General features: G+C 53.6%; 2 protein-coding genes across 6 annotated transcripts in view; one reads left to right on the top strand and one right to left on the bottom strand.

Annotated features, from left to right (window-relative positions):
* Nucleotides 1–60: 60 nt before the first annotated feature.
* BDH1 (3-hydroxybutyrate dehydrogenase 1) lies at nt 61–22,190 on the bottom strand. Of its 3 annotated transcripts, none has more exons than XM_090053610.1 (7): nt 22,067–22,190; nt 19,556–19,681; nt 14,535–14,607; nt 11,663–11,773; nt 6,271–6,412; nt 2,511–2,663; nt 61–2,017 (listed from the first exon to the last, which is right to left on the bottom strand). In XM_090053610.1, exons 2-7 carry the CDS (start codon nt 19,636–19,638, stop codon nt 1,548–1,550), a joined length of 1,032 nt encoding a protein of 343 aa, XP_089909736.1. In that variant the 5' UTR covers nt 19,639–19,681; nt 22,067–22,190; the 3' UTR covers nt 61–1,547. The 3 variants fall into 3 exon arrangements, with proteins under 3 accessions (XP_089909736.1, XP_089909737.1, XP_089909738.1); XM_090053611.1 differs by lacking the exon at nt 22,067–22,190 and adding an exon at nt 21,016–21,154; XM_090053612.1 differs by lacking the exon at nt 22,067–22,190 and adding an exon at nt 19,998–20,159.
* LOC149863299 (D-beta-hydroxybutyrate dehydrogenase, mitochondrial-like) overlaps nt 21,290–23,235 on the top strand; it is a 29,488-nt gene continuing 27,542 nt past the window's right edge. The window contains exon 1 of one of the 3 annotated variants that reach the window (XM_090053606.1): nt 21,290–21,807. In XM_090053606.1, coding sequence (XP_089909732.1) covers nt 21,292–21,807 — 516 coding nt within the window. In that variant the 5' untranslated portion in view covers nt 21,290–21,291. Of the gene's footprint in view, nt 21,808–22,092; nt 22,371–23,235 lie in introns of those variants that run through there. The other 2 variants (XM_090053609.1, XM_090053608.1) reach the window with 2 other exon arrangements.

Genomic DNA, 23,235 nt, shown 5'->3' with positions numbered 1-23,235 from the left:
TGCAGCTGCATGTTTGACACCCCTGCCTTAAACAGTAAAATAATAAAGAGGGATGCTGTGAATTGTAGCATTATTTGTTTTAATGTTTATCAAGCCAAAGGATGCTTTGATCACGTACTCTTTCCACTTGGTACGATGTATTACAGCAGTGCCACAAAAATGCCTTCTCTCTAGTATCTATAACATACTTACTTCCCTTACACTTCTGTTCAACTCTCAAGCTACACACATAACTCTCAGCTCTCCCCCATGAAGGCGGCAAGAAGTATTTTGTTGCTGTTGCTGTTTTTTCTTGTGTGGTTTTCTTTCCGTTTTTTTTTTTTTTTTTACAGTACAAAAGAATGTTCCTAAGTCATGTAAACATAACCACCGAGGAGATTAAAATGGCCCTTATGGTTTATTCTTTTTTTGTTGGCTTTCTACTAAGTTCATACTAAGCTACATTAGGCAGACAAATGTTTCAGTTCAGTGACTTCTTCCACGTAAGTTATTACTATTGTTAATAGGTGAGAGTGCTCAGAGACCCTGCCAGGGTTGCAGCCCCCTGTGCAAGGTGCTGTACAAATATTCGGATGCAACTCTGAGGTCCTCGGTAAAGATGACATTCATTTGTCAGTGTGAAGTTAACCTTCTGCTCCCGCAGGGTTGGCTGAGTCTAGCTAATACAGGAACTGATTCTCCTGTGGAAATGGGCTCCCTTCTGTCAACACGAGTGCAAGTACAATGTGTGTCAGAGCTTTCTGGCTGGAGTTGCAGCATTCAACTACTGCCAAAGAGGTAAGAAATATTAACATGGAGCAGTCTGGCAGCTCCCACTCACCTGCGTGTGCCTTCATACACTTGCTGGCTATGAGGGGAATGCTCGTGTGTGTAAAGTCTGGTGAGTAGGGCTGCCAGCTTGGACCCACGAAATGAAGCGTGACAGAGAGAGACAGATCAAATGGCTCCCTGGGGCCTGACTTCCAGTGATACAAATGGATGGATGGCAGCCATAGCCTCAGCTGCTCCATTTCAGTGGGCATAAAGTTGGGCGTTCTGATCCTTGGATTACGGACCCCGACTGCACTGTGTGCTGCTGTAACCAGTCCCGGTAAAAGCCTACACAGGTCTTAGCCACGTGCCATGGCAGCAGGGAGGGTCAGTGTTGGATGGAGTGCTGGCCACCTCCGAGGCAGGGATTCTCCAAGCTAGCATGATGCCAGCGCTGGCGACTGAAAACCCTTCAGAGCGATCGCAGTTTAAATAAAAATTTTAACTTGACATTTGAGATAAAAAAAAGAAAGGGACATTTGAAATAAATAGCAGAGATGCGTCCCTATGATATACACATGTTCCTGACTACAGAATGTCCCATGCAAAAGTTACTGCCTGCTAAGTTAACGCTCAAATGTTTAAATTAACTTTGTAGAGCTACGTTACAGTACTTGGAAATTGGATTAAAAAAAATTTTTTTTAAAGGTGATGAATGGGAAATTGGTACAATACAACACACTCTTTTAAAGGAAACTTCCCACCCTGGTTGGCTGTGAGCGACATGACACGCTGTCTCAGTAGACGTACAGCCGGTCGGCAATGGCAGCTGGCATGTGCGTCATGATCTGCATGCGTACCCACCAGTAGTAATCCATGGGGTGGTAGCGGGTGTAGGGGGTGGGGGAGCTCAGTGCATGGAAGATGCTGTCGATGACAGGTGAGGTGTCAACTGAGCCGCTGTTGCAGTATGTCTCCATCTTGCTGACCTGCTCGTCAAAGTACTCCCTGCCATAGTCGTTGCGCACAACTTCAGGGAGCTCTTCCCACATCTTATCTGCAATGGCTTTGATGCGCTCAGGGCTGTAGAGGCTGGTGGCAGCAATGAAGTTTCCCGGCTCCACAATGCAGACCTTCACGCCTTGGGAGTGCATCTCGTAACGCAGGCAGTCAGAGAAGGCTTCCACACCAAACTTGGTGATGCAGTACGGGGAGCGGGCAGGGCTGCCCATCCGGCCCATCATGCTGCTGATGTTCACCACGCGCCCTAGGCAGTGCCCAGCAAACCACAGCAGGGTCAACTGGAGAAGCTGGCACCAGGTACTTGGCACATTACAAACAAGAAGCTGCACAATCAGAAGTTTCTGAACATCTAGCGGTCACGGGCACTTTTCAAAGAGCTTGCAAGTGCCACAGCTCTCTGAGCCCACACTGGGGCAGGCCACCTGCCTTCGGCACACTGGGCACCAGCAGCTGCTCTGAATGGCCAGAGCAGACAGGGTTCAGGTTCATGGCCAGGAGGAAAGGCTGAGCAAGCCAGGGCTCACACTGGGCTTCCTCCTGGCTCCTTGGGCTCCTGGGTTCCAAGGCCTGGCCCTTGCTCCCTGGTGCTAATCCCTGCCCCAGGGGGAAAATGGGTGGCAGCTTATCTGTGAGCTGGCAGAAGTAGATTTTTGCCTTGCTCTGAGGGCCGGCCTGTGGTGAACGTCTGCCTCGGCAGCAGGGCAGGGTTGCAGACCTGCTCACGGGAGATCACTCACCTTTGGCCCTGCGGATCAGAGGGAGGAAAGCCTTGGTGGTTCGGACAGTTCCCCACAGATTGACTTCAGCTACCTCCATATATGTGTCCATGCTGGTGAACTCTACTTCTCCAAAGGTGGAGACCCCGGCATTGTTCACCAGCCCCCAGAGCCCTGAAAGTTTAAAACAAGTGGAAAGGAGGAGTCACCCACGTGCGCCTAGAGGCAGTGTCCCAGGGAAAGGCCTTGCTAATGCATTATTGAATCACATAAAGCAGCTTCTAACTAAGTTGCATGACACTGAATTCCAGACAGGAAAGAACCCAGTTCAGAGCTTGCCTATTAGCCCAGGCATCACAACCACCAGAACCTGCCCACTTTGCCCCAAAGCAGAGCACTGCAAACGACATTAACAAAGCACCTCCATGAACGACTTGCCTCCTTCTTATCTCCTTTTTATCCCTATTTTTAAAAAATCAGAAACAAAATCCAGTCTCAAAATGCAGGTATGTGGCAAGGCCCGCAGCCCCCTGACTCCTGATCCAAAGGAGCATTAAAAGGCAGGTCAGTTCATTCCAGGGCTGTGTCAATTTGTGCCCCTTTACTCCATACCCAGAACCTCCCAATGGTATTTATGACATGGGGCAAAAGAAACCACACCCAGAAATAATGCAAAGTACTTTCCATGAAGGACTTTGCCACATTTGCAGTTGGTACCTGGAGTTAACCGACTGCCAGTTAATTCAGGGCTGTTACGTTACTGGTAAAAGTGAGCGTGGACTCAACCTAACACTCTAATATACGAACGCCTGTAGGCTGGAACGAACGTGGCGAACACCTGGGCCAGTGCTTACAAAGAACTACCCCGAAGTTCTCGCCAAGCAAGTAACTTGACCTAAATATGTGAGCGAGCACATGAAAGCTAGAAATCTGCAGTGCAGGGGTGGGGAGCAGGTGCCTTTGTAGGATGGGCCTTGCTCTCAGGCTCTTCCTTGGTTCCCTTATGGAAAAAGAGGAGGAAAGCAACCAGTGCTGCAGTCAGCAGCCTCTGGCAGTTGATGAATGATTAGAAGAGGAACTTGCAGTAATTGCAGCCCACTCCATACAGTCCCCTAATTACACAGGAAGCCAGCCCTTGGGCAGCACCATAAAAGGATGTAGCTGTGTCTCCTGAGATGGCCTCTCACTGTAGCTCAGTGAAAGCCAAATGACACCGGCTGATGGATCTGTCTCTGGTTTGCAGAACCCTGGGGGTGACCTCCCTCCAGCCTGTGCCAAGGAAGTTGTCACATGCAGATATATTCCAACCCCGCACGTAGGTGAAATATATCAGAAGGAATCAGAGAAATGGGCTGATTTGAATTCTACAGTGATCTGCTCTGGGCTGCCTCCACGCTACCTCAGTTAGAGCCCTACCCGCTGACTGCACCCCAGAAAAGAGGACCTTCATCGGGGGAGGAAGGTCCTGGTCACCATGGGGCTCACTGAGACTCAGCACCCACACCCGGTGCTTTTGCCAGTGCTGAAGCAGGAGCCACTGCCCTCCCCCGTGTGGGGATTTCCCACTTGGCCCACGTCTCTCCCTCAGCCTAGAAGGCCAATGCCAGCCTCACCCCCAGAACCCTGTGATACATGACCCCCTAGAAACCTGAGAAAGCTTTGAGAGTCTGAGCTGGCTTTAGAGGATGCTCCCAGGAGGAACTCTGCGTTTTTCCACGTCACTTGCTGTACAGAAGCCAGGTGAGATGCTTACTTGGCTCTAATCTCCACTCTTCGCTCCTGGCCCTCACGACTGCCCTGGGGTGCACAGTGCAGAGCCACTGCTGGCACAGGAGAGCATGGGCATGTGGGAAGGGAATCAGATCTCTCCAGGCCTCTGCTGCCTCTGAATGGGGACAGTCACGCCAGAGACTCCTGTCACTTAACAAGCTGCAAAGCATTAAGTAACAAAGAAACCAAAGTACTTAACACGTATCTGCAATTCCCTCTGCCAGCACTGGCCCTCACTCCACACTTCCCAAGCAGCCAGAGCTGCTGCTGATTGCAATGGGCTCAGGGGGAGTTCCAGGTGGCAAAGAAGCCTCACTTGGGGTCCACCGAGTCATGAATCCTCATAGCACCTCTGTGCAGAACCCACAGGGGGTGGGTGCACAAGGAAGCCAAGAGGCAGTCTCCACGCTGACTTCCTAGGGGTCTCAGAGCTGCAAGCCACACTGAAAATCCCCTTCTCCAAGAAGCGCGCTGCCCTGCCACCTCTCATGGAAGCAAGGAGGTAATGCTGGGAGTCAGCTCATGAGCAGTGCAGGACTCATCTTCTCTAAGAGCACCTGGACTGGCAGCTCCTGGGGACAGAGGGGCCAGTCCTGCCAGGTGCTGAGCATTCACTGCTAAGCACAGGGCTACAACTAGCCGTCAGACACAGCAGTGACTGGCAACGGGGCTTCCCCTCAGAGCTCAAGTGCCCCAGCACAGCTCCGTGGGCACCACCTTTGGAGGCAGGTTCACACTGCTTCTCTGCAGAGCGCTCAGGAGGAGTCCAATGCTGGTAGTGGTTGAAGGGGACTCCTCCCCATGCGCTGAGCAAACATGAGATGCCAGCAGTTTTGAGGCACGGTCATAGCTGGCCTGAGCTGGCCGCCACCTCCACGGGTGAAAGCTCTTTCCTCCATCAGGCTGAGCTTGGCAGTGGTGCCACCTGGTGCACAAAGCCTGCACGGCTGCTGGGCGGGAGTCGGCCAAAGCCAGCATTGCCCACGCTGCCTCAGGAGTCAGAAGCGTGGAGCCCAATACAGTTTTGCACTGCGTGGCAGGGTGGACCCGTGCATGCAGGGGCGGGCTGGCACAGCTCCTCTGCTTCCAGCTGCAGAGTGGCATGCACAGCACTGGCTAAGGAGCTACTGACCTGGGCAGCACGCACCGCAAGAGCTTTCTCTGCTACAGTTCATCATGGGATTAAACACCTCCCTCTGAACTCAGGCCCAGGGGCCTGCTAGCATAACCTGGCACGCTGGACCCCAGGGGTTTTGCAAGCTGGGTTACAGCCCCAGGCTCCATGCGGAGCAAAGCACGAAGCTCCCACAAAGAACTGGATGGATGAGGACAACTCCAGAGGAACAGAAGCAACTTTCCGAGTGAGCGCTCAGGAAAGAATATGGCTGGATAGGGAGGGCCCCGAAGCATCCCCAGAGCTCCAGTAGGGAGGAATGGCTCTGCCCTGCCTGACTAGCCCTGGCCCTGGCTTTACACTTTGACCTCTGCTCTCCATGAGAGGACAAGCAGCCCTGGGCTCAGCAGCACTGCCCTGAGCTGCAAGGGGGAAGCAGAGCAGTGCAGCTGTGCCTGGACCCTGGGGCTGCACACTGCTTTCCACACTGATCCCAGGGGGCTCTGGCCCAAGGCGATGCTCAGGAGACACCTTACCCCCTCCATGTACAGACCTGCTGATGCAGGATTTGGCTTGCCCGGGCTCAGGTGACTCCCTGCAGCTGTGCTTCCTTGGCCTGGAGCTGAATCCTGCAGGCCCAAGCACCAGGACAGCCAAGCATCACTGGGGCATTCAGCACAGCCCTGGCAACTCAAGCTCCCAGCCGGAGGAGGCCAGTGTCAGCACCACAGCAGCGACTCCCAGGTGACCTGCAGTCTCTGCAAGATGGCTGCTCTGCACTGCTGCACCTAGCAGATGCTGACTGAACATACAGCAGTTGACACCAGCCTGGGAATCCTTGTGGGCCCAAACCAAGGCACCCCAGCTGATGCCCAAGCCCAGCGAATGTGCTCTCACCTCTATCAGGGTCATCCAGGCTGGTGTTCACATATTCAACTGCTCGCTCCACTTCCTTGCCATCACAGACATTGAGCTGGACTGTCCTCATCCGGTTGCTGTTCATGGCATCCAGGTCCTTATAGCCCCCTTCTCCCTTGTCCTAGACAGATCAAAGGAACTGGCTTAACTTCACCCAGGCCAGACACAAGGGAGACACTCAAAATGTACAGGAGTGCATGGACAGCTGCAGCGCAGCAGGCAGCCCTGCGGCCAGGGGGGAATCATCCAGAGGAACACCCCCCTGGAAGCTCTCTCCACAGCCACTCAGCCTGGGACATGCAGCCTGCCAGAGCCAGGGAAAGTGGGCAGAGCTGGGGCTGCTGGGGTATGGCCACATGCTGCAGAGGAAGTCAGACCTTGGCCAGAGGGGCTGTATGCTCGCTACTGTCACACCACCAGGGCTGGAAGGGCAGGGGACAGCTGGCCATGCCCCACTCCACAGTGGGAGTCTCAATGGTCTGCTGCTGCCAGCACCTTGCATCGCTCGCTCCCTAGCACTCATGCACTGCACGTCCCCAGCTCCCCGCCGTGCTCCGTCTTCCCAAGGGAATGCATCTGATTCCCCTAGCAGCCCCTCCACCCTGCAGGCCAGGGGCATGACTGCCGCTTGTGGGGACAAGTCTGAGCCAGCTTGGGCCCAGCTAGCGGGGTGCAGCCACCCCAAGCTCACTGGGCTCCATTCCAGCACTCACCCAGGCCCCAGGCTCACCCCTGTAGCACCACAGCCACGTGCCAAGCTGGCAGGCTCAAGCGAGCTCAGGATCCCTGCATGGGACACAAGTACACTTGGGGACTGCAGTGCAGATTCACCTAGCCTTTCCCATCAGAATTCATCTGCTAGCCTCTTCACTGCCCTTCCTCATGGCTGCTCCTGCCCTTTAGTTGCATTTCCTTCCACTCCTGCCTTTCCCCACCCAGCTCTTCCCTCACCACTCATGTTTCCATCCAGAGCAGTGTCCCTAGAGCCAAGCTGGAGCACTCGGGAGACTTGTTCACCAGTCCTGACTCCGGTTTCTACCCAACAGTCCAGAATCCCCCGTGCCCTCTGCTGTCGGCACAGCCTGCAGTCCCCTCCCTGCCACGCGCGAGGCCTCGGTGGGCTCTGGGCGCAGAGCTAGGAAGAGTTGGTGCTGCAGCTGCTGGGTGATTCTGGGCCAGGGCCTCAATGGCTGTGAGAAGCACCAGCTACTGTTCAGGTCCCTTACCAACAGCAGTGAGGCTCTGGCTCCAGAAGGCCTCAGTATGTTTGCACAACAAATTAACTGCAAGAAAGCCCCTATGTTCCCTCTGCCACCTGGCTCACCAGTGCAACGGCTTGCTGATTTGCAAGCCAGTTGGGCAGCTTGTCACCTGGGCTCTGTGATGCTAGCGGCGCCCTGGTTCCCCTGCAGTGGCCCCTCCTGCTTCAGTTCCTGGCTGACTGGCAGTGTTGTGCAAGCACTAGAGTGCTCCTCTTTCCCTGCCCTTTTGCCAACTGATTCAGTTTGACACAGCCATCCCGAGATGTTACCATTGCCGTCCACCTCCAGCCTCTCAGGAACAGAGGCAAGGCTGCTACTGCTTTTCCAGGGGGGCATTCCCAACCTGGACTCAGCCTGCATCACCCCTAGTTCAGAGCCCCCAGCCAGCCTTGACCCAGAAGGTGGATTCCCCCATCTGCCCAGCCCACGCATCCCGTTGTCTGCAGACTGGGGCCACCAACCCCAGCGTCCCTGCACCCAAGGACTCTACCTCAGCTCCTCTTCCCCCAGGCCTCATCTGCTCTGCTGACAGGAAGTGTTTCTCTGCAGTCATTAACTCAAGCCCCACACGTCCTCTCTGCTATTGTCTCCATCCTTCCTTGGCACAAGCTGCTCATTCTAATGTGGACCATGTTAACGTGGGTTAGCTCTTGCCTACGTCAGACAGTGCCCGATGCTCTGGTAGCGCAGAAGCGTTCTGCACAGGTGGGCCTGGACAGCTGGCAGCTGAAGCCCCACGAGTGGCTTTTTCATTCGCTGGTTTTCAACGAGACTGAGAGCAGCATTCAGCACGAGGCTGGCTGCTTGCTCAGACAGTTGGGAGCTGGACTCAGTGCATTTTCCAGGGGGTTTAACAGCATGAAGGGACAAGCTGAGAGGCTGTGGGAAGGAGTCACAAGAGACACGCATGCAAGCGTCTCAATCAAAGAAGGCCAGAGGACAGCAAAGAGGACCAGTGAGACCAAGACACCCCTGTCTGTGCCAGGTCTGTGGGAAGCTGCAGAATCACCACGCAGAGGAGAAATCCTGCAACGTGGGTGTGTTAGAACTGGGGCAGAGCATAAGGATTGCATCCCCAAGGGCAGGGATCCTGACACAAACTACCCGGGGAAGCAGGCCTGGTTTAACTGAACCCAACCTCCCTTAGCCAGGCTGCCATGCCACAGCCACTGGGAATCTACTGCTTCTTCTTCCTTCACCTCTCTATGCAGCTGCCTTGGTAGGCCCAGACCACTCCCTTCCCCTTGGCCCTGAGCCAGAGCCACCCCTGTGCTGAGTGGTTCTGGGAAGCCAGGGAGCTCATGCAGTGGCCGCCAGACACACAAGGGGCTGCTGCACAGTGCAGGAGCAGAGCAGGTGGTGCTAAGGCCAGACCCAAACCTGGAACCATAGCCAGCATCCACTTCCCAGTGACCCTTCAGCAGTGCTGGAGACCCTTCCCGGCTGTGAGCGGGAGCGCACCTGTGCTAACGCTACAGCCTGAATCTGATCATTTCAGGATGCTCCCTGCTGCCACATCCTGCTCTTTACCAGGCTGCCTGCAGTGGCCCGGGCCAGGCAATGGAAGCCCCACTGGCCTGGCCACTGCATCGCTGCGGTGCTGCTTCTCATCTGGCTCCAAGAGATGCCTCTCAGCGAGCTGCTCATATGCTCCCTAGTCCCTTTCTCCTCAAACCAAGCACAAATGACACAAGGCCCGAGCAGGTAAACCAAAGCAAACAGACTCCGTGGCATTCCTGACAGCTGTGACAAACGCCAAGTATGTTTACTGGGAACGTAGTACTGGAAAAATACCTTCTTCAGCTTGTGACATCTGGCTCCTACAGCTACAAGCCGAAGAGGAGAAACAAGAGAGCTGCAGTGTGACGTTTAATTGGGTCCATGCTGCCATTATCTCTGGCAAGGAATCGTCCACACAAATCTGGCACGAACGGGTTTGGGACAGAGAACATTTGGGAGAAACTTTGTGAAATCACACGTTGGAAGAAACAAAAGGCCAGACCCTCACTGCTGGCTTGGTTTCAATGCAACTGCCTTTCAGTTTGAGTTTCCTCAAGTGAGAAGTAAAAGGCTCAGGACCTGGCTCATCAGGACACCGTTACGAAATGAGAGGACCGCAGCAGAGGCCCATAGCGTGTGCCATTCATTTAACCATGGTCTCTGCAGGCCAGGAAGGGAACACAGCTGTAGTTCTGTTTATGTGATGACATTTCACAACATGAGATTGGGAAGTTCCAGCACCACTTTCCACCAATCCCTCCTAAATCTAATGTACTTAACTTACAAATCAAAGTCTATTCTCTGTATTCCCAACTACAGATACTCCACCTGGGATCTACAAACGGTGGTAGGTTTCTTCCCACTTCACAAGTTATCACCAGCAATAATCTTTCTGCAGTCAGAACTCTGCTTATGGAATTGGTAATGGTGCCCAAGGCATAAAGAGAAATCAGGTTGCTTTCCCATAACTGCCCAGGCAGAAACTTGACTTTGTTGGATATGCCCTGAAGACACGGGGAGCAGATCTGCTGAATGTGTACAGCACTCTCTTGATGAAACCGCAGCTTAAATCAGCAATAGGCAGTGTCTGCTATGGTCTCACTATACAAAGAGCATACAACACAGAGACCAGCAAAAATGCAGTATTAATTTGAAAGTGAGAAGCGCTAAGGTGGCGCAGGACTCTGCTGAGCCAGGAGCTGGCACGCAAAGACAAAGCTTCATATGGCACTGCCAAGCAGCTGGAGCTCCACACTGGAGAGATTTCAGGCTCAGTGTCCAAGGGGTCTGTGGCATCTGCTCAAAGGGAGACACTGGTACAGATCTGCCTTTCAGAAACAGCTGATCATCTGCCCTCTCAAGATCTGGCCTTCTTATGGGCCTCAGGACAGGAAGTCAAGAACAGAGGCACCAAAAACCATGAATTATTTTTTGAAAATTCTGGTCCTGGTCCATATACAGGTTGATTTTTTTTCTAGACTGGTGCATTTAAGTATTCAAGCTTTCTACATATTAACATGTTTCTCTCTTATTACAAAAGATCAAGACCAATAAAAGCAATATTCACCATTCTGTCCCTCAATTATTTTGAAAAGTAGCAACTGCTTATAGAGGACCTAAAATGAGTTTATTCCTCTAACGAAGAGCCAGCAGGGGGAGCTTCTGCTAATAAATAGACCCTCTACCCAGGGCTGCCATGCTACGTTTGATAGAGATACTAAAAGATTCATTTATTTCTTTTAAAATAACACCACAAAATATATAACAAATTTTTAAAGACTTAAAAAATATTAATGGAAAAGCTAAAAAAGGCACAGCATTAAAAATATTAAAAAAACAAAAAAAAAACAACCAACCCTCCCTTGTGATGTTGCTCAAAGAATATGCTATGAAGGATGTAGGTATGGTTAAGACGAGCTAAGACTGGTGCATTAAAGCAGGTGAGCCACCCTGCCACCTCCTTGGAGAATGTGTCTTGTGCTGGCCCCGAGGCCAGAGTTCTGCCCCATCCTATAGACCCTGTCATAAAGAAACGGCCACTGAGGTGCCAAGCAGAACAGTCTGGTTAGGCTCTTTGGGACCAGATCTTAGTCTCGCTCCCACCAGTGCAATGCTACTGGCTACACTGCAGCCGCTCTAGATGCACAGAAGGACTGTTCATCTTTCTGAACATGGAGCTGACACCACTTGTCATGTACACACTCAGGGCAGGGGGAGAGGGTGGAGATGAGGGGGCAGGAATCACTCAGTCATGTGAGCTTCACGTACGTAAATAAGTCTTACTGTAAGATTAGGCCCAAAGGTCCACCTCACTGGGTCCATCTCGATTCAAGAGACCTAGTACATCATCATGTTCAGCCTGGACATTGTAGCCCAGGTCTGAACTGGGTCAGAACCAGGACACTCAGGTATGGATTCATACACGAACTTCTCAAAAGTCTGAGGTGCTTGGATCTGAGGTTTTGGCCCAGCCTCATAAACCAAAGCTTGTGTCCTTTCTAGTGACTCCAACTGGTAGGCAACTGTGCAGGGTGACAACACAGGGGTGTGTTTGCTGCACTACGGTGTATGTGTTATAGATTGAAGACCAAATGTTCCTCTTTTCCTACCTTCTGTAGGCAGCCAGCAAAGACAATAAAGCCTTTGGAGTGCAGGTGTTTGGCTAAGGAGAACCCAAATCCAGAGTCACAGCCAGTGATGAGCACAGATCTTTTGCCAATCTGTGAAGCAAGACAAAACAAAATATGTTGGAAAAGTGTTTGCAGTGAGCGATTTGAAGAGTGCAAATAAAACCTGGGGGCTGGTACAGGCCTACCCGTCCCAAGGACATTCTACACCTGTGAAAGCCAGCACAACCTGCTGCATTCCAGAGGGAAAGGAGGCATGTGCGAGGCAGGGAATTCTCTCTTCCCAAATGTGAAGAGTGACTCAGAATCCAGGGGTGATGGTCCCCAGCACAGCAGAGGCCAGGAAACCCCACAGCCCCAAGGGGTCACACGCACACACACCCACACTTAATACGTGCCTAAAATATGGCAAACGTTTCCCTGTAGGCACCCCCCCTCTGCTGTGGCCCGATCAGTGTGGGTAGTGCTTGCTGAACAGTTCAGAAACAAGGGGATGCTGCACATGCTTCAGCTCAAGAGAGGACAGCAAGGGGAGAAACAGGCACATGCTATTAAACCAGAATCATTTAACCACAGCCACCGTTTGCTCACTTTGGCCACCCTGTACCATACAAACCCTCTGCAGATGATCTTGGTCTTGCAAGCTAGGCTGGATCACTATGGTTTACCATCTGCATGAAACACCAGCCGATTCATGTTAGAAGCTGTTTTTTTTCTGCTTACCTATTTTTCACCTTGTAGTTTAAACAAGGGAAGCTAACTTCCTCTCCCAAGATGCTGAATAGCTGCTGCCCATCACCCTAGAAGTGGCTGCATCTCAGTGGGGAAGGATGTTACAAGGCCCGGCAGCAGTGTGTAAAATGCTTTATCAAAAGGGAGGCACTGCGCCATTTGCTACAGTTAATAGTCACCTGCAGAGGTTTCCACTTGCTCCTGTGCAAAAGCAGAAATCTGGATTTTCCCATGACACACAGAGAAACCCCCAGGACCCACCAACCCTACAAAGGACAAATCAGACAAGCACCTTGCTGGAAGGCTAACTGCACCTTGTCATGCATCCACAGATGCGTCATGAGCAGGTCCAAGGAGGCGATTCTCCCCCCTGTGCGACACTGGTCAGGCCACAGTTGGAGTACTGCATCCAGTTCTGGGAGCCGCACTTCAAGAGGGATGTGGACAACATGGAGAGGGTCCAGAGGAGGCCACTCGCATGATCGGGGGCAGCAGGGCAGACCCTATGAGGAGGGGCTATGGGACCTGAACCTGTTCAGCCTCCACAAGAGAAGGCTGAGAGGGGATCTAGTGGCCGTCTATAAACTGGCCAAGGGAGACCAGCAGGCAATGGGAGAGTTCCTGTTCCCCTGAGCACCACTGGGGGTAATAAGGAATAATGGTCATAAGTTGCCGGAGAGTAGATTCAGGCTAGATATCAGGAGGTGCTACTTCACAGTTAAAAAAAAAAGAAAAAAAGAAAAAAGAAAAGAAGAAAAAAAGAATTTATGTCTCTGTCTACAGTCAGGGCAGCTAGAATCTGGAACCAACTTCCAAGAGAAGTGGTGCTTGCTCCTACCCTGGGGGTCTTTAAGAGGCTGGATGAACAGCTTGCCAGGGTCATTTGACCCCAGTACTCTTTCCTGCCCACAGCAGGGGGTCAGACTTGATAGGATCGGAAGGGACCTGAGCAGATCATCAACTATGAAACTTGCTGTGGCCTTGGTATTAATGCTCCGCACCAGAGGGGCACTTGGAAATTACAGCACTGCTGGGCTCTGTGCCACGTGCTTGTGTGGGAGGCACAAGCTGTCCTCTTCTCCCTAGGCCAGGCAACTACACCCCTGGGGAGTGCAGGCTCTGCTTGAATCCCTGCAAGCAGGCACCACATGATGGAGCCAAAGGGCTGGGTCCCTGCCCCAAGCTGTCTGGGCTTGAAGGAGACAGCTCAGGGCCCCCTCCTCAAGTGGGGGAAGTTATTTCCCCAGCAGATGCACATTTAGCTAGGTAGTATTCAGATCTACAAAAAGCAACCCCTGGCACTGTAGAGACTGAGACTGGCTTTTGTGCAACACATCTCAGCAGTGGGGAGAGAGAGGCAGAACTGGAGCCAAAAATACCATCTATCTTGGGTATTTGGCCCTATTTCCACTGTATCTCAGCAATTCAGGGTAGCTGTACCTCAACATCCGTGCAACAGGCACATGCTATTATAGACTCTCAACTTCAAGGCCTCAATGCAGGGTAACTGGGTGAAGGTCTGTGGTCTCTGTGACACTGGAGGTCAGAGTAGAGGGTCTCATGGGTCCTTCTGGCCTTAAACCCATCAGGATATTTTACAAATGGGATGCAAAACAGTTTTACAGAAGGATGGACTGGTCCATGTCACAAAGAAATCTTTGGCAGAGAATGGAATAAAATCCAGCTTTCCTGATTTCCAGCCCACGGCATGGTGGAGCAAACCCCGACTCCGGTACTACAATACCACAGGCTACATCTTGGGGCTACATTCTGGGGCTATATGTATTTCCGCCTCTATTCACAAGAGGCAGGACTCGTATACAAGGCCTGACAATGCAACTGCATACTCTCCCCTAGAGAGATTTCCAGCTGCTTAGTGAGTTCCAAATATAGGAAAAAAACCATTCATCTGAGTGTTTAATTTTAGTGCTAACAGCATGTGCTTTTCTACATAATGGAAGCTCCACGCTTGGAAAGAATGTGGAATATGCTGTAAGAGATCCAGCTCCAGACCTGCAGTGCAGGCCAGGGGGACAATTCTGTCACAACGCTTCTGTCCTTTGTGCTAGGATCCCAGCTGGACGGAGACGCTCGGTGTAAGGATGGTCGCAGTCACACTTACCTCCTCCACTTCATTCACGGAAGAAGGACTGCTACTTGGGGTTGAGAAAGGAAAGCTAAACCCTCGCATGGGCCTGCAAGAGAAAACAGGACAGTTAGGTCCCGAGTCTTTCTGCCCGTGGTCCCTAAACCACAGCAAAATCCCCAGTGAAGTTCAGCTCTGCCTGTGAACACAGAGTAAGATGTAATTGGAGCGTGTCCTACAAATCTCCCCAGGACACACCCATTTTTTCTATTAAGCCAAAGATTTTTTTCTCAAAAGACCTTGGAACTCTTCCCAGGAGCTGAAGTTGCTTGGATATTGCTAAATCTCCCAAAGCAGTTACTAGTCTAAGTGCACAGAGCTGCAGCCGCAGGCAGAATGGGCACCACCAGTTTTGCCTTCTGATAGCAGCAGCATGATCGCTTCCACACACAAAGGTGTTTAGTTACAACTCTATCACAGCCCTGCAGACCTCACTGTTGGGAGACTGTCTGATACTGAGCCTAATTTTTCCCTTGTTTGTCTCCAGCCTGTTGCTCTCAGTCACAGCCCTACTCTCGGGGCACCCCAAGTGTACCCCAAACAATGTGCGTCTCTGCAGTGCTTGGAAAAGTATCTGTGTGCACTCTGGATGTGCACTGCATTTGTGGCGGACAGTACAGGTGATTGGGTGGGACAGGACATGGCTGGGAACCAGACAGGGAAAGGAGAAATCCCTTCCACATGAGAGGCAGCTGACACTGACACACTTGGGCAGTGGCTACAACAATCTCCCAGGCCGGCTCCTTCTGTACTCCAGCCCGAGCGTCACAAACCCTGCCTGCTCCTGAAATAGCAGAGGCCAAGCAAGAAGAGTTTAGCTGCTACAGAGGTCAGGTCAGGTCCCGGTCACGACCTAGCTCTGTCTGAGATTACCAGGCTGAGACCCTGGCAAGGGCTTTCATTTCTTTAAACTGAGCTTCCTGATCCATCTCAGAATGCCCTCACAATTCACAACCTTGCATGAAATATTTTCTTTTTCTGTTTCAAAGTTGCAACTCACCTTGTTATTTACCTAAAGCGCAGATGAGAGCGCCCTGCCTCTGCTGTTTGCAGAGCAGCATAATGGCCTGTAGATTACTGTGAATTCTGCCTGTTCTTACTAGAGGTGCATGGGAACGAACCAGTGGGCTAAATGTTGGCTGCTAAGCACTTAAAACACCAGCAAAGGTGCACAAAACCAGGGCCCACAAACCACCTTTACAATAGGAACTAGTTCTGATTAATCTTATGCAGCTGAATTGTGGAGAGCACCCAACACGTTCGAACTGAAAGTGAGCCACCAGCCATGGAATTTTGTTTGTTCCCTTAAATGTGCCGCCTTAGCTTTGATGCATTTAGCCGTTTGCCAACCTCTGCAAGGGCTTGGCTGCTGCAAACATGGCTCTTCAGGTGGCTGCTGGCAGTGCAGCACCCCTGCCTTTCACTCCACAGAGAGGAAGCAGGTGTATTAGAAAGCGGAGAATACTGAAACACTGCCTAGTTCAGGAGGCAGGAACATCCTGTGGGCTCAGGGGACCCAGGCCTGAATGGGCTCCCATGTGGGTTCACCTGCATCACAGGGCCAAAGCCTTGGGTGTTTTTGCAGGAAATTTCTACCTGGGCTTCCTCTGCCTTTGGTTTGTACAGCTGTCTGCTCCACAGCCCATCTGGCAAGTTTCAGGCACCCCCTGCAGAGACACTGGACACTTTGGGAGGCTCTGCCTTGCACTCTTACACAGAACCCCTCCAGCAAAACCAAGGCCCCAACTCCCAGGCTGCCAGGGGCCGCCACTCATTTACGCAGGAGCAGGGGGCGGCCAGCGGCTTGTGGGCTGGGGCCAAAGTGAGGGCCCAGACAAGCAAAGTCCCTGGGAGTTTAGGCTGAGAGAAGAGTGCAGGGCTGGCCCAAAGAGTTGAATGTAACTGGGGGGTATGGCTGGCAGGCACCAGGAGGCCCGGGGCTGGCACGGCCTCTAAGAACTTTAGTAATGCTTTGCCAGTGGAATGAAACTGCTTGCTATCATCTGCCACAAACCCAAGTGTTTGGGAAGTGAGAGCCCACCTGCTTCTCCCCCTGGCCACCTCACACCATGTCACAGCTGGAGGAGGCCAGTGGCACCCTGTCCTCAGAGACCCCCACTTGCAAACCCTGAGGCTTATCTGGGCATACCACAGCCCAGCTTCATCACTCTCCCAGGAAGGCTGTGAAGTGCTTAGCATAACCTGGGCATTTGGAGGCCTCTGCATAGCTGAATTCAGTCAATGGCAAGACTACCATTAACTTCAACAGGATCTAAGTCAGGCCTCTGCAGAGAAGGATCACGGGATATGAGCAGGCAGATGATATTAGGATTAATGGGACAACAAGCATAGACAAGAATGTTGGAATCACAGGGCTAGATTGGACCTCAAGGGCCATCTAATCCAAACCCCACACTGCAAGAATGCAGGATGCGTGGTTCCTAGACCAGCCCACTGGCATGCTGTGCAGACTCTACGTCAACACCTGTGGTGGAGGAGCATCCACAAACTCCCCAGGCAGCTCATTCCACCATCCTACTGCCCTCACAACTAGGAAGCTCCACACCAAACTCAGTGCTAAGCCCCATATACCTGGATGGAGAGCAAACTGGGTGTTGCTTCTCACATCCCAGCTCCATCTTGATTCAGTAACGTGCAGTTGTTGTAGGTGGGCCAGGAGCAAAGGATGGACATTTGCATGTCCATCCCAAGAGGGAAATGGAAGAAGCCATGAGCCACTCTGAGGGATATCGCTTAATTTAGGCTTGGGCTGCTCACGCTTACTCCCAAGCCCATCCCCACCGGCTTTGAAGGCTGGTGGGTACTGAGCAGCATGCTGGTCACAGATGCAGCAGGCTCTCAGATTGACTGGAGGCAGCCATACTTTTATAGGGTCATTTAAACATGAAGTTCTTCCAGGATACAAAGGTCCAAGTCCATTGCCCATTGCCTGCATCTGTACATGGAATGGTAAGTATACCCAGCAGCACTCGTGGGATACGCAGTTCCGATTCCAACCTCGTTTTACACTCTTTCCCCCCATTCCAACCCAGACCTGGCAGAAATTCCGCATTCCTGCAAACTCTGCCGTCTTCACTCAAGCAGATCACAGTCTTGTTTACGCCAAATCATCTCAGTGAAGGTATCTCAATTGCTTTGGATTAAGACCAGTAGCACAGATCAGAGTGGACCCTGGCTCTGCATGCAGAGGGTGTTGGGTCAGAGCAAAGATTTATAATTAAATAGTTAATTTTCTGCTAGTGTTTATTTCTCTGCCCAGGTCATCTTCATAACGAGTCCTTTCCCTTCCAAATCCCTCTGCTATTTTATATGGTTCGTTAGCTCTTTAACAGAGTCACAGAAATTTACAAGCACTCGTGGTGCTCTGGTGTGGTGCCAGAGGACTGGAAGAGGGCCAATGTGGTTCCCATCTTCAGAAAAGGGAGGAAGGAGGACCCAGAAAACTATAGGCCAGTTAGTCTTACCTCAATCCTGTGGAAGCTTTTTGAGAGAATGATCCTGGCGCACATCCACAAGGGGCCGGGGGGAGGGGGGGCAGGGGAGGAGAAGGGGAGGGGGAGATTATGCTTAGGGGCAACCAACAGAGGTTCATTAGAGGCAGGTCCTGTCAAACCAACCTGGTGGCCTTCTATGACCAGGCCACCAAATCCTTAGATTCAGGGGTAGCAGTGGACATAGTCTTTCTGGACTTTCAGAAGGCCTTTGACACTGTCTCTCACCCTGTTCTCATTAAAAAAACTGGGGGACTGTGGCGTTGATACCTATGCAGTCAAGTGGGTTGCCAACTGGCTGGAGGGCCGCACCCAGAGAGCGGTGGTGGACGGGTCATTCTCGACCTGGAGGGATGTGGGCAGTGGGATCCCCCAGGGCTCAGTCCTTGGGCCTGCACTGTTCAACACCTTCATCAGTGACTTGGACAAGGGGGTAAAAAGCACCCTGTTCAAATTTGCTGATGACACTAAGATGTGGGGGGATGTGGGCACGCTAGAAGGGAGAAATAGGCTGCAATCAGACCTAGACAGGTTACAGGGGTGGGCGGACAAGAACAGGATGGGATTCAACACCGACAAGTGCAAAGTGATGCACCTGGGGAGGAAGAACCAGCACCATACCTACATGCTGGGGAACTCCTTTCTCGTCAGTGCAGAGGCAGAAAAGGATCTTAGAGTCATCATTGATGCCAAGATGAACATGGGCCGGCAGTGTGGGGATGCAGTCAGGAAGGCCAACCACACCTTGTCGTGCATCCACAGATGCATCTCAAGTAGGTCCAGGGAGGCGATCCTCCCCCTCTATGAGACACTGGTCAGACTGCAGCTGGAGTACTGTGTCCAATTCTGGATCAGGGGCAGCAGGGCAGGCCCTACAAGGAGAGGCGATGGGACCTGAACCTGTTCAGCCTCCACGAGAAGGCTGAGGGGGGGATCTAGTGGCCTGTTACAAACTAGGTAGAGGGGACCAGCAGGCATTGGGGGAATCCCTGTTCCCCCAAGCACTGCCAGGAGTGACTAGAAATAACAGTCACAACCTGGCAGAGGGGAGATTCAGACTAGGAGGCACTACCTCACGGTCAGGGCGGCTAGGATCTGGAAACAACTTCCAAGAGAAGTGGTGCTGGCTCCTACCCTGGGGGTCTTTAAAAGGAGGCTAGACGAACACCTTGCAGGGGTCATTTGATCCAGTACTCTTTCCTGCCATGGCAGGGGGTCAGACTTGATGACCTGCTCAGGTCCCTTCCGACCCTACCAACTATGAAACTATGAAATACACAGGAAGTTTCTCACCTCATGGCAAGTACTCTGCGGTTGCAAGGGGTTTATTCCTTGTTAGATATGGTACAAACACTCCAGCGTTCCTGGTGGCAGGCAATGTTCTGCCTCTAATGAACCTTTCTGTGCGGGGGGCCCCTTTTCCTGCAAATCCTACTTCAGATAACAGTTCTCTCTTCTGCATAATAAATAAGGCAAGTTCCTTACCTGGGGCCATTTCTCATGTCCATGAACTTCAGTGTTCTCATGGAGAAGCGAGAGAGAGGCCGGGACACTCGGGTAGCCAGCATCCTTCTGACGGACAAAGGGCACTAATAGCAAGCTCCTGTCACTCTGAAATACAAGACAGCACCTCTCCTTTATTTGCTCACAGCTTCTGAAGTCATGCTGACTCCTAGCATTTTAATAATAAAGTCCAAGGAGATTTGCTGCCCCCACCTCCTTGAGCAAGTTCCCACATCAAGATAAACAGCTAAAACAGCCTCCACCAGCTCATGTTTGGGTTGTTGCTTTGGTTTTTGTTTTGTTTTTTCAAGAGAAAAAAGAACAGAAGCAAACTGATAATCAAGAAGTTGTTTAAAAAAATCCCCATCTTATTAGTCAACTGCTACCTAACCTCTGCATTTCCTAAAACATTAAATGCAATTACCTGTTCAAAGGACACAATTTTAAGCCATCTTTATGAGATACTTCTCAACTGAAATGCAGGTCCAGTACTAGGCATGACACAAAACTTACATTTTCAAAGCACTCCCTGGGCTGTATTGCCACTAGCAACTACATGCTAAAAATGTATGCAGCTTTTTGAAATGGAAGTAGCTGGCAACGCAGAACTAGCCTCAGGAAGTCTCTGTGAAAGTTACTAAAGGAAATCTGCACGAACGCAGACATTCAGAAGAGGGGGCCTGTTTCAGGGGGCTACCAGTTCTGCATAAAATAAGATCCAGCCATTTCCCCCAAAGCCTGAACTAAGCTTATCTTCTTCGAGGCTCAAGTAATACTGCTTACTATTTTAGAGTTAATTGTATGTCATTTTAGACATGCCTGAACTTTGGGAGCTTGCCTGCAAACAGAAGTGGGCCAGAAGTGTGGCTTAGTAAAGCCACGAGAAGCGCTGGTGCTGGAGCCTTTCCTTTTTGGCAAGTAAGCGGCCGCCCTAGGGGTCTTGCAGGAAAGGGCATACCCACAGGAGCCTTTGCGTGCCCCCATCCCAGCACAGGCCATTCCAGGAAGCCTTGGAAGCACTTTGGGACTCGGCCAAAGGTTCCTCCGTAGCTCAGCGGCCTCGGCCAGAGGAAAAGGGGCAGGGAAGGGCAGCCCTGCCAGAAGCCCCCTGCGTGCAGCTGTGGACAACCCCAAGCAGCAGATGCAGGCCCCAAAGCCAGCAATACTGTGCCTGGATTTTTTAAAACAAAACTGCAAACGTTTTAAGATCATTCATAAAATCTGCACCCAGGGAAGCAGAGATAATGATAACGAGGGTAACAAAGTCTCATGCCGCAGGGTGTGGAGGAATTTGAGCCCTGCACAGCATCGCACAAGTGGCCTGGGACAGGCAACGGGTTTCCCAGCAGGTCGCCACTGGGCTGGTGCCACCTGGGGAGGACAACTGCCACTTGCTCCTGCCCACGCGAGCCACCGGTGCCAGTTGTCTGCGCTCTGCTTACCGAGAGGCGCCTGCCTGCCCGCCGGCCACGACCCGGAGCCGGCAAACAAAGCTGCTGGCACCACCACCGTGCGTGGAGCACGGCCCGCAGCTGTCGTGGACATGTCACGGGGCAATTTAAGCCTCCCTGAAACTGGAGCTGTCGCAGACAGGCCCCTCGCCCGGGGAGGGGTGCGAGCAGCCAGCGGCGCAGTCCTGGGTCCAGTCATCACCCGCCCGCACGAGGCAGGCGCCAGAGCAGCGCGGGGATCTCGACCATGCGCACGGCGCCGTGCGGATGCGGGGATGTTCGTGCACACACACACACACACACGTGTGGGAAGAAGCAGGGCCGCAGGAGCCGAGGGGAGGAGGGGACAGGACAGGGTCCCGAGCAGGGCGCGCTGCCGGACCGGGCTGGGCCGGGGGGGGCGCGTCTCGTGCGTTGCTCTTCCTCTTTCTCGGCAGGTCCCGCGCGCAGGCAAGCTGGCGGCGGGGGCGGGGCCGGACACTGGCACAGACCGGGCTATCCCGCTCGGCGGCGCGGCCCGGGGAGCGCAGCTGGGCGCAGGCCGGCCCACGTGCCACGTGCCGGGGGAAGGGCGATGGGCCACTCCCGCCGGCTCCCCGCCCTGCGCGCGAGGCCCCGCCCCGGGACAGCCCGCCCGAGCCGAGCCGAGTCGGGCCGGGCCGAGGTTTCCCACAGCAACGGGCGCGGGGAGCGCGGCAGCAATGCCCACGGGCGCCCGCGGCGCGCATGCGCAGCCCGCCCCCCGGCCGGCCAGCGGAGCGCGGCAGTAGCTGTGACTGGCAGGTGACGCGACGCGACGCAACGGGGGTAGGGGCGGGGCCGGTGACGCGACAGCTTTCGAGAGGCGCCGGCCAATGGGGGCGGAGGTGTGTGCGGGCGGGGGGCGCGCCCCGCCCCTCCCCTCCCCTCCCCCAGCCCGGTGCGGCCCGGTGCGGCCTGGCCCGGCCCGGCCCGGCCCGGCCCAGCCCAGTCGCGCGCCCCGCCCCCGATTGAGCGGGAGCGCTCCCCTCCCGCGCGCTGCACGCCCCCCTCCCCCTCGCACCTGCCGCCGGCTCCCGCTCCGGTTCCTCTCCTGCTGCGGCGGCTGCGCTGAGACACTTTCCTGCCTCCGGTCCCGCCCCGCCTCGTCCCGCCCCTGGGGGCGGGGCGGAGCTGCACTGCCTCAGCCCCGGTGCTGCGGCCCCGGCCCAGGTGGCATGGCCGGTCCCCGCGCTGCGCGCCTGCTGCCGCTGCTGGCCCTGGCCCTGGCCCTGGCGGTGTGGGTGTGGGTGTGGGTGTGGGTGTGGGTGTGGGTGCTGGCGGCGGTGGCGGTGCTTGTGCTGCTGGTGCCGCGCGGCGTCCTCCCCGTGAGTACCGCCCGCCCCACGGCACGGCACGGCACGGCACGGCACGGCGGGTGGCCCGGCCGGGTGCGGGGTGGTGGGGGAGCGGTCGCCGACCCCGCTGCGGCCGCGAGACGCGCAGGGCGATGGCGGCTGCTGCGGGTCAGGGCGGTTCTGGCGGGATGTGTGAGTGCACGCGGCCGTGCCCCGGTAAGTGCCTGCACGGGAGAAGAGCACGAGTGCTTCTGCCCTGGCTCTCGGCTGGCCGGCACAAGCTGAAACATGGCAGATAGACGTCGGAGGGTTTTTTACCTCCATCAGGAGCAGCGAGGATCACAAACTCTCAGCAAGTTGAGAGAAAGCACAGCGTGATGACAGGTCTCTTTAGGATCCACCAACCCGACAGACCATGGCGGGGTGGAAGGTCTAAGCTACTCCTACCACTCGCCACGTTTCAGATGAACCGGCTCAAGGAAGGGGCCTGGGCGTCCCTAGAAACGACGCACACCGCTCCACTCCGCGTGTAGCCCGGGGTCGGCAACCCCCGGCACGCGCGCTGAGCATGGCACGCCAAGCCATTTTGGTCGGCACGCTTGCCGGCCCCGGCGCCTGGGCTGCTCCCGCAGGCAGCTCTGAGGCTGCAAGCAGACCGGCCCCACGGCCCCGTAGACATTGTGGTTTTGTCACCGCTCCCGCCAAAAAACGTTGCCTGCCCCTGGTCTAGATGTTAGGTGCCAAAGCAATGATGTGGTAAAAAAAATATGGAGAATATTATAATCAGTTATTTAAAGACAGATCAGTGGGGTGCAAAAGTAAATAATAAGGAGATTGGCTCACCCCAAAGTAAATGCCCATGGATGAACCTTAGAGCGCATTGAATGGGATTTTT

The sequence above is a fragment of the Crocodylus siamensis genome, chromosome 6 (assembly GCF_052110815.1).
Source record: "Crocodylus siamensis isolate JL-2025a chromosome 6, ASM5211081v1, whole genome shotgun sequence".
NCBI classification, from domain to species: Eukaryota; Metazoa; Chordata; order Crocodylia; family Crocodylidae; genus Crocodylus; species Crocodylus siamensis.
Note: the sequence above shows the minus strand (reverse complement) of the source record. Positions and strands in the feature narration are given on the sequence as shown.

Coding starts and splice junctions, on each gene's coding strand:
- BDH1 (XM_090053610.1), bottom strand. CDS start 19,638: ATGCTGGCTACCCGAGTGTCCCGGCCTCTCTCTCGCTTCTCCATGAGA. Junction 14,608..19,555: donor GACATGAGAAATGGCCCCAG/GTAAGGAACTTG, acceptor TTTCTCTTGCAG/GCCCATGCGAGGGTTTAGCT. Junction 2,664..6,270: donor CCTGGATGACCCTGATAGAG/GTGAGAGCACAT, acceptor TTAAACTTTCAG/GGCTCTGGGGGCTGGTGAAC.